The 10,516-nt window shown below is 39.0% G+C and overlaps 1 protein-coding gene across 1 annotated transcript; it reads right to left on the reverse strand.

The window, feature by feature from the left end:
- Window positions 1-1,075: 1,075 nt before the first annotated feature.
- Window positions 1,076-10,187, reverse strand: LOC125837067 (DNA glycosylase/AP lyase ROS1-like). Its single transcript, XM_049516210.1, has 20 exons — window positions 9,556-10,187; window positions 7,338-9,017; window positions 6,519-6,917; window positions 6,315-6,405; window positions 5,324-6,225; window positions 4,968-5,239; window positions 4,795-4,874; window positions 4,632-4,716; window positions 4,469-4,560; window positions 4,327-4,395; window positions 4,175-4,211; window positions 3,976-4,058; window positions 3,292-3,813; window positions 2,920-2,956; window positions 2,756-2,813; window positions 2,296-2,435; window positions 2,120-2,185; window positions 1,847-1,961; window positions 1,713-1,751; window positions 1,076-1,550 (listed from the first exon to the last, which is right to left on the reverse strand). The coding sequence occupies exons 1-20, from the start codon at window positions 10,157-10,159 to the stop codon at window positions 1,372-1,374; spliced, it is 5,550 nt and encodes a 1,849-aa protein (XP_049372167.1). The 5' UTR covers window positions 10,160-10,187; the 3' UTR covers window positions 1,076-1,371.
- Between the last annotated feature and the right edge of the window lie 329 nt (window positions 10,188-10,516).

The following is a 10,516-nucleotide window of genomic DNA, read 5'->3' on the forward strand; positions in this document are numbered from 1 at the left end:
TAAGGACTTTATGCTTCTAAGTGCCAAAAAAAGGAAAATAGTATTTAGGTTGATGTTATGAAGTCATTGGTCGAACTAGAAAACTATAAAGAAAGAGAAGCTAAGGTTACGAGGTAAGGTCAGCTGGTTAAGGAGAGCTCAGGTTATGAAACCATGTTTTTCTGACTTGGTGAATGGTGTATCAGTTCCAGAATTTGGAAAGTTCAAACGGTTGCAGGGAGAGCTGTGCATTGTTGCTAACTTACTCCCAAAAGTTCAATGGTTTTCAGAGAAATTTTTTCTAGATGATGTTTGATTGCATTTCGTATAACTTGTACGTGTCATTTACTGCTATGTTGTTTTCCCCGAAGGAAGAGAGAGAAGTACTCCCTTATTTGTAGGTTTAACTTGTCTTTCATTCTGGCCTATCAATTTTCACCGAGGACATGACCCTTGATACGAGGGGTAGAGATCGAAGATTAAGGTAGAACGCGCATATTTATTTCCCATTCTCAGAGTATTAGTATTATTCTTGTTTTTTCCTTATCGTTAGATTGTTATTCTACATGTTATTATTTATTCTCATTATCTTATTTTCTTGCTGTTGTTTTCGCTTTTTATCGTTGCCTCTTTTTAATCGTTCGTTCATTCAAGGGTCTATTGAAAATAACCTCTCTACCTTCTCAAGGTAGGGGTAAAGTTTGCAGACATTCTATCCTTCTCACACCCTACTTGTGGAATTACACTTGGTTGTTGTTGTAATTTTCACTACCTTGCATAAACTTTGCTAATATACTATCCTTTTGCATTTCATCCTTTCTTTTAGTTTCATGGTAACATGGAGACATTTTGGGTCTTCAAGTGGCTATCTGAAGTTTGAGAAGAGTTCGCAATAATTTGCAGAGCCTATTGCTGATAGGTGATCCTTTTTCCTATCTTAATTTTTCTTAGTTTTGTATCCTTTGTTTAGACTGAAGGATATCTATATTAAGTTATTAGGTGAAGGTTCAATAGTATGCATCTTCAGTTAACCACTTGTTCCACATAAAAATGAGCCTGTCAACATGTAAATCAAAGCAATAGTCATTTCAGGGAATGAATAAAAAGGATTTTCCACTACAATGGCATCAACTGTTTTCACATTCAAACTATGAATGTTACACCTCAATTTTCCTACATCTATCCTTGTTTTCTATTTGGTAAATCTTGAATAATGATGGCTCAGTTTGTGAGCATAAATCAAAGAATAAGAGATGCTTATTGTACACTACACCCTTTTTCGCCAAGGGTGACTTCAATTCTGCTGCTGTAAATTTGCATCTCCGGTGAGGTTATTGAATGTCATCACTATGTTAGTCATCAAATTCTTATCCTACTCCTCTCTGTGTTTCTCTACTTTGTATGGACAGATTTTGGTGAGTTGTAACCAGCAACCTTCTCTGCAGCTGTTCCCTCCTTTTTTTTGTCATCACTTCTATTTTTGACCATCTTACTAGCAGGGAAGTGCAGTCTAGCAATGAGAGGTCGTGGGGCTCTCATCTCTCGATCAAATCCCCTTACACAGACAAATCCTGTAAAATGACATTTTCAAGGACAGTTTAACATAATCTGACTCTAGGAATTAGGTAACTCAATCACATTTTTACTTGAACACTTTAGTAGTGGCACATATTTAACTCAGATCCCTTTTCTGTATCTTTTTAAATATGAGAAGGAAGAAAAGTTGGACTTACCTCTCCAGAAGCAGTACTGAATTTGTTCTGTTGACAAGCCTGATTAACATCAATGTTTATGTAGTCAGTAACTTAGACTCAATTCTCAAGTCATAGATCAAACCACAATGTTTTTCCTGAGCATTTGTTTGTACCTTTAAAAATTGTTGAGACAGAGGTCCCAAAGTACACGGTCCTTCTTGACAGGGACCATAGCAATTTTCTCGGAACATGAATTGGATCAAGACTGGATTTATGATCCGAGAATACCTGCACAGTATAAGATCACATCTTATTCAACGATCAGAATGATTGCAATCAATAACATCCATTTCCAAGTTTCATTACACACAGTTGCGCTTGTAAGTTTTGAAGCATCAACGTAGACTCTTGAAAATTGCGATCAGATGACAAGGTTTGGAATTTACCTCATTAACCTGGAAGTATGTTCCGTTGAGTGGGAAGCTCCCTCTCATTGCTGTACGGCATGGTATCTGCAATAAGCTAGGCGTTTCAGAGGAAAAAAGGCAATGCTAGCTTATAGTTCTTATAGTTCTTCTACAAGTAGTGACTTTAAAGGACAACAAATGCCTGGGCCACTCACCAGTAGTGTGCCTCTTACGGTTTGTGAGTTTGCCTCTCTTATGCCATTGCACGAATAGCATGTCATCTCATTGCACAGGTTTCCTGATCCACTATGATCACACTTTGTTTCAGGAGGTTGAATTGAATTTACAGTCTCACCTGGTTGCAGTAGGCACAGAAGTTAAAACAACATAATCTACTGCGGACTAGAGTTCTAATCAACCATTGTATTGTTATATGTAGTCAGTGATGAAAAGGGAGGAAAAAAAGATAAAACTGGTCAGTGTGTCCTCCCATACTATTTAGGGCAAATTTCGGTTTCAAAAGCTAAATGTTGCTAATGCATGGTTTCGCTTCAGATTAGCACTATGGTGAGAATCAGGGACACAAGTTTTCTCCATTCACTAACTGTTATACGTGTTGCATTAGTTGATATCCCAGAGAAGATGATACTGTTCAAAGAAAATTCAGTTGCATACCTGGTGTCCATATTGCCAGAAGGTACGGACTTGGATCATCGGGTTCTCTTTTATCCAACTGTATTGGAAGATTATTGGGTCATAATAAAGCTTAGTTCTAGCCAAATTTGATTTTTTTTTGATGAAGAGCCATATAATTGAGAAACAGAAGATAGACAACTGACCTTTTCCAACAATTCATGGGAATCTGGGAGTTCATAGCTGCAATATTAGAGTATTGACCATTAGTTTTGAGTAAAAAATGAGACGACTCAATACTCAATAATTGACGGTGTTGTGCATGTGCAATACAAATTGGTACTGCAGCTTTTTACATCTAATTCTCTCTTTCAGCGCAGTGCAAATTTGTGTAGATATCTACTTTGCACATTCTTTGCTGATTGTGTTCTTAATTACGTACAATTTCATATTCACATCAACTCCTACTACAATAATGTTATATTCTACCAACTCCTTTTTATGGCATACTTAAAAGTTCACTTATCTTGTTCACATATATACACAGGTAAACATCAAATAAGAGATTAGGAACTTACACTTGATGCTCTGTCCGTAGGCGGCCGACATTTTTCAGCTTGGGAGTAGGAATTGAAGCTGCATCTGGATTCAAGGCCACCAGAGCTTTGGATACGTCGCCTTCTTTATTATGCTCTTGTAAAATAGTCTCCAAATTGGTCGTGAACTCTTTCATGTTGAGTTCAATCAATGGAATTTCATCAGGATCTTCAAAAAACCCATCTTCAATATCGCTTTCTAATAGTTCTGGCAATGGTTCTGGGGTTTTTGGTTCCTCAATAATAGGTTCACAGTTGTTGGTAACGAGTGTTGCTTCTCTATTTAATAAGTTGGTCATCTCTTGAGGTATTGGCATTGACCTTTCTAGGAAAGAAGGTAGGTCACCAGCTTCAACTGGAGCATATGGGTACCCCATTCTTACTTCAGCTGCTGGGGGTAATAGCATGGGCTTGAACGCGGCAGCTGCATTTCCCTCGCTAGGGATCGGAACTGCTGAACTCACTATACTCTTCTCCTCTGGGCCAGGAAGAGCAAGTCTTGCACTGCAGGTAAATTTTTAAATTTGGTCAATTTTCCTAGAAATTAACTAAGTAATAAAAGAAGTAAAACATTGCCAGATTTTACATCTCTAATGCAAGCGACATCTGAGGAACAGTTTTCGAGCTTTACTAGCAATTTGAAGATAGGAGATACGGATTACTAACCTTGCGTAAGCACTAGCAAAGTGTCTGCACTCAGCTCTCAGTGGGCATGCATTACAGTTAGGTTTACTTTTGGTGCAGAAAACCTGTGTCAACATTGGAAGTCAGCCATAATTATCATTCTTTCTGATGAGGGAGAACAACTTCCACAAAAATTGTCATATGAGGGCACATTCAACTTGAAAAGTTCAATTAAAGTTACCTTTCCAAAGGTAATCATGTGGTAGTGCAACTCATACCTGTCAACAACCATAACCCTATTAGTGATACATCCATGGGTATGTTAGAGCGCCTTTTAGCTTATTAATTACATGTGTAACCAATGAAAATTATTATGAGGTCTTGAGAAAGTACAGTGTTCTCTGATCGAGCTTGCAGAGTCGTGGCCAGAGATACTTCTGAATTGACTCCAGAATTGGATACCTGTATTGAAGCATGAATGATAACCCATATAGTAGACAAAGTACAGTTTTGAAGTTTTGCTTTAATAACTTACAGTTCAAGAAGATGCAACTGCAGCGACTCAGGAAGTGGTTGGAGAGGAACCCATCCTAATCGCACAGCTATTCGTCCAACATTTGTGTCAACCTGACAAATTCAACTTTGAGTTCTAGATCAAGTTAGTAGATCATTGCACGTTGTTGGCAAGTGGAACTTACTGGAAAAGCAAGGTTATGAAGTGTTAATAGCCGCACACATTCTACACTTTTCAGACCCAGTCCACGAATACTCAAAAGATACTCTCTGCAGACAGGAATTTTTTTAGGGGAAGATAAACTCACGAAGGTAGAAAACTTAAATGTATTATTGCAAGGAACTTACTTCACTTTGTCTGGGGCCACATCTCTCAACCATTCTAGGTCCATACTTCCATGATCCCTTACCAGTCTATCGAGAAAGTCCTGCACAATAAGCAATTATGTTTTTTATGAGAATTTACTTGTGAAGTTTCTCTTTCTCCTTGTAACTAATGAATACATGTTTAGTGCTGGTACCTTAATTCGCTCTGCCAGCATGTTGTTCATCCCTCGTTCCTTAATAGCATCAGAAATTTCTTTAACTGGTGCACTTCTGACTGCTTCGTAGTTCAATGAGTCCATTGCATCCTTGCTTCTTTCTTTTTTCCCACTCTTTGATTGGACTTCCTTTCTCAAGCTATCCCAATCAAAAGCTTTCTTATCTCCTTCCTCAACTCTTCTTTTTCTTGTCTTTGAGATGCTGGTGCCTGTTATACTGGGTTGCTTGCTTGAAGGATAAGCTTGACCTTCTGCATGGAATTTGGTTATATTGCAAGAGTTTCTTGTATGTACTACGAGGTAAGGACTACAAGATTTTGGGATATCAGGATTACCTTCTTGTCCTTTAGCAACGGCTTCTGAAGGGTTTACTGATTGTCGGATGCAAGCGCTTTCTAGTTGTGAGCCCATTGCCATCTCATTTTGATGGGAACTTACAGAATGTTGATTATCTACCATGTGAGGTTGCATTTTCACACCTCCCATCTCTCCCATCCTTGGTGCATGAATAAAGGGAAGTGTGGTTCGCTGAGCTATTAAAGGACTTGAACTTCCTGCTATTTGTTTCATGCTTTTGCTCATGTCGATTTCTTTCTCATGGCATGCTGTTTCATGTTTTCCAAATTCTGGTGTCATGTTCAACCAGGAATTACTGGCAGATCTTATTGGTATCTCTTGGACCTGAACATGCGGATTGATTGGATAGCCATGTAAATATGTCTCTGCATCAAGATTTTCATTATGCCCGATATCTGCTACAGTTTCTATCTTCTGATTCCCAAAGACGGGCAACTTTTCTGAAAGCCTATTCCTCATAAAGTGACTCTGATATTCCTGGAATGCAGCAGCCCACTTTGTTGGTGGAGAATGGCTTGCTTGAGTTCTGTCTTTGTTCAAGTTGGGTGAACTTGGTCGGTCTTCACTTTCTAAGTCGGATCCGGAGCTTGACCTGAGTTCTTCATTGGCTTGAAGAATGAGAGAGTCAGGAGAGTTTTGTAATGAAATGACTTCCTCGTCAACTCTCTTGTCATGCTCACTTACTAAATATGCTCTAGATGTATGAGTGTGGTTTTCCATTCTGTGCTGTAGTCTAGCTTTATGATATATGGTAGTCCCATCTGGGTCTATTATTTCGACTTCTGGTTCCTCCACTACTATGTTACACCCATCTTGGGAGAGGGTATTCTTGGTGCTTGTTGGCAAGGGGAACTTGGCTGCAAGGCACATGAAAGCAGAGCTGCAAGAAAAGGTATGTTATTGAATTATCAACTTCTATTTTTAATTAGATTGACTATGTTCTTCTGATGGTAGCTGACCATCAATTACCTTGAGAGATGATCTGAAACATTCTGTGTGAGGAATACTCCTATTACTGAGTCGACTACAGATCCCTTCCAAGGCGAGAACCTCCTATCACCTGCAAAGCTTTTCAAATTATTTGTCTATTTGGAGCTGATAATATCACGATAAGAATAATTCTAATAATATAAGACAGATGTGTGGTAGTGGAAATAAATGGTTGTTTGTTACCTTGAACAAGGCGCATTCGTGCGACAAAAGAGTCTACCCGTCCACGGACAACTTTCCTTTCATCTTCCCACCATTTTTCGTTGTCCTTGTCCATTGTCTCTGCACTTTCTTCCTTCCCCATTAAGACGTTCCATAGTCTGTTGGTCTCTGGGTCAAGGTCCACTCTGGGCCGTGCTTTACGTCTTTTGATAGGATCAAATCCCTCATAAGGGATAATTGTACCACTGCCCTTGTATGGAACAAGGGCCCTTTGCTCCACTTGAGCAGCATTTTTCTTGCTATTACTGATAACAAGGCGTTCCAATTGCTGTGTGATTACATCAACTAATACTGCATGTCTGTGTGTTCCTTGTAAGCCTGTGTCGACTGACACTGCATGTCTGTGTGTTTCTTGTAAGCCTGTTTGACAGAAAGTTTTTAGTGATTGGAATCTTAGTAAGCATTTGGACATAAGAAAGATGTGATATTTGAAAAAAAAAATAGAATTTGAAATTAAGTTGAAAGTTGTATTTGGAAATTGAAGTGTTTTGTCATGCATTTAACTTGAAAACAAGATGAAATATTTTTAGTAGAAAAGATTTTTCTTCAACAGTTTTTAAAATTTTGAACAAAAAAGGAAAATTCATCTTCAGATTTTTCTTGAAAAAAAAATCAGCCCAATGTATAACCAAACAATGTTCTGATTATTTTTTTATAAAAAGGGAAAGATATTCCATGGACAAATCACCCCATCTTCATACTTCGTCTAAGACTGATGCTACATTGCTGAAAAAAAAAAACAATAAAAGCAAGAGTGATGCCATAGTTGCAAAATGATACCTCTAGCTTTTGTCAGGTGATGTTGGTCAGCTCGTGAATTCTTGTTCTCTCTTGGAAGCAGCTCCCCATAATTGGATAGTTCATTGGGTGATGTCTTCCCCATGTTCTGCTGTGCTGGCATCTTGTTGTGAGAATTTCTTCTCTCAATGTTTTGTACCACCATGGCAAGACTTTGGAGATGATACTGATGATTCCAATTTCTGATGGTGGCCTGTACTTGGGATCCATGGATTTCAGCCGTCTGTTGGGATATGTGCTGTGGTATTGGCTGTGCATAAGAATGCATCTGAGATCGGTTTGGTTGCTTTTGCAAATTATGTTTAACAACCATGGGACTAGCACAATGCCTACTACCCTCCTCACTGGCTCTGTTATATCTGTTTATGCTCAAGCTGCTTGACGGGAACTTTGTTGAGTCATGAATTGCAGCTGCAGTAGAGGAAGGAATACCAGATGAAGTGCTGCAGTTTCTTCTGCTGTTGTCATTCCCCAACATTTCTGAGCACACAGATCCCGTCTGGCTGAAAGTTCTTGGTTGAAATGGGGAACTGGGGCACTGATCCCTCTTGGATCCTCTTCCGTCGTTGTCTGTGGATGCTGTGTCTCTCAGAAGTAGAGGCATCCTACCCAGTGCTAGCTGTCTTGGTTCATACAGCTGAATGCTGTTTGGATACCTAGTGACAGTTCGCATACTTAGACTTCTTGCAAGAGCATTCAGTGCCTGGTTATTTCCTGTAACTTGATTTGCTGATGGAAGTGGCGATGCCAAATCTTTTGGCTTCTCTGCAATTTCTCCTTTCCTCTGGTTCTGCCCAGCTGATATTGCAGACGCCTCCATGATAGCCAATGACAACTCCATGTCTTGGGAATTCAAGTTCAAATCGAAAGTTTCTTTCTTTTGTTGATGTTTTTCTGGGTGGTGGATATTGGTACTTGGCAGGCTTTCATCTTTTGTTATGTCTTCCAAGTCAAAATCTAGCATTTTCCGACATGTTTTTTCTGTCTCTCCAGCATCAGGAACTTTGTCCTTGTCAACAACTTCGGTTTGTTGAGTTGTTGAAGCATTGGGGCCCTTTTTGCGGACATACTTCCTTTTTCCTGATGGGTTCTCATTTGGAGTGCTATTTCTTTGGGCAGCGGACTCATTAACTTCGGTTTGTTCAGTTGTTGAAGCTTTGAGGCCGTCTCTGCGGACATACTTCCTTTTTCCTGATGGATTCTCATTTGGAGTACCATCTCCCGGAGCAGCACGCTTCGGAGTTCTTTTGGTTTCCCCTTCTATTACTACCTTCGGCCGGTGTTTTCGCCTTTTGGGAGTTTTCGATGCTGGTGTCTTGTTTAGGTCAATGTCCACATTACCTACATTGCCATTATCAACCTTTTCAGTCAATGGTGAATTGACAACCACTGAATCTGTGACTCTCTGTAACAGTTTATCAGAGTGGTCATCTATGGATTTCATAGACCCGAGAACATTCTCCTGCCCATCTTTCTCAAGGCTAGACCTTTCTTGTATTGGGACATTTTGTCTCTCAAAATGCTGGTTGTCATTGAAGTGGTTATGTTCTGGTGTTACTGGTGCAAATGTGAAGAAACTATTTGTGCTTGGACTTGTACCAGCATCTGATGCCAGTGGTGAAATCAAGGATCTATTGACCTGATAAGGGCTTCGCATACCATCTGTAAGGAAGATAAATTAGACAAACTTGTGATTCAGATTGAAATATCATGATATGTATCTATCAAATGGGATAATTTCTAAGCTTTTACGTCACTAACTTGCGTTCAAAATGCACATCTAACTAACTTTTATTATTAGGAGTAACTTGATACAACAGTTAGAATCTCCAATACATATATGTAACTTGTAATGCAATTTGTTGAAGAAGAAAGTTATGCTAATATATCGTATCTATCAAAATAAAATAAAATGTTATGCTAATGTATTGTACTCCGTAGTTGTATGGACTTCCTAGCACAATCTCTGTTGTGCTCACAGAGATTGTAAATTAGGGTTTGAGTACATTGACATGCATAAATCTTGTTAGTGAAAAAAATAGCATGCTTTTTTTCTTTTCGTTGTACTGTTCCTAGGCATTACAATGCAATATCTGAAAGTGTTCCTGCCTTTCATGTATTTTCTTTTTTTGCAAACATAAGTTTGAAAGACCTCATAAATGGTTATGTTCTTGCAATACTAACATAAGAGTAAACTCACCAAGTGGTAGGTGCCGGTTGTAACAATCAAACGTCTGGTTTGGACTTATAAACACTTGACTCTCATTGAGCAATGTTTGACCTGCAGCTTTGAGTCGCGGCTGCTCATATCTGCTGTCAACTCGAGCATATGAGTTCCGAAGGATCGGTATATCAGTGAGATGTATGCTGTTGTTTGATCTTCCATGGGTGGAAAGCATATTTGACTGGTTCTTCATACCAATAAGTTCTTCTAAAGAATTCACCCTTGTGCAAGCAGGCTTACTGTGATCTGGTACATTTTCGCAGCTATTGAAATCTATATCGGAGCTTCTGTTACAGACTGCTACATCAGACCAGTGACCAGTAGACCCTTTATCCCAACTCACAGACGTGACAGGATTCTGAACTATTCCAGTTTCAGAAGCTGGCATTAGTAAAAAGTCACCATACATCCCGAGCAGGTCTGGCCATCCTGTCATCTCAATCTGATTCCGTTGCATTTCAGCTTGAACAAGATCTGGTAATGGCAAAACAGGCTTTTGAGGACTAAAAGGAATCCGAGGATCCCCATTTTGGACACCTCCATTCTCTTGGGGAGTTGAAAATACTCTCCCCGGATTCATCCTTCAATTGTAAGTCTATTCTTCTCGGCTGTCTTAATTCATCCCTTGTGTCTTCGCCTTTAACTGTTCAAGACTGATTATGTTTCAACTCCCAGATAGCACTTCACTGTAAAACATACAAATGAAAAAAAATTAAATCCATAACTGCTCCTAAGTAGAAGGTTTAAACTCATGAAAAATAACAGTTCTTTGATATGAAAGCATAAAGATTTCATCATGCATTTAATGACAGGAAATTTGAGAAAATATCAGAAACATAAAGAGGCAGATCCAAAATCTAACCTCAGTCAACATGCCACAATAACTGAACCAATTAACATGTATTATCAAATTCCAAATAATATATATTTCAAAAAT

The sequence above is a fragment of the Solanum verrucosum genome, unplaced genomic scaffold, assembly GCF_900185275.1.
Source record: "Solanum verrucosum unplaced genomic scaffold, falcon-dt-bn FXZP01000165.1, whole genome shotgun sequence".
Lineage (NCBI taxonomy): Eukaryota > Viridiplantae > Streptophyta > Magnoliopsida > Solanales > Solanaceae > Solanum > Solanum verrucosum.

What these genes read in the sequence shown, in the direction of transcription:
- LOC125837067 (XM_049516210.1), bottom strand. Translation starts at nt 10,159, where the DNA reads ATGAATCCGGGGAGAGTATTTTCAACTCCCCAAGAGAATGGAGGTGTC. An exon ending in CTACGGACAGAGCATCAAGT is followed by an intron (nt 2,957 to 3,291) that starts GTAAGTTCCTAA and finishes CTAATATTGCAG; the next exon opens with CTATGAACTCCCAGATTCCC. An exon ending in CATACTTCCAGGTTAATGAG is followed by an intron (nt 1,962 to 2,119) that starts GTAAATTCCAAA and finishes TATACTGTGCAG; the next exon opens with GTATTCTCGGATCATAAATC.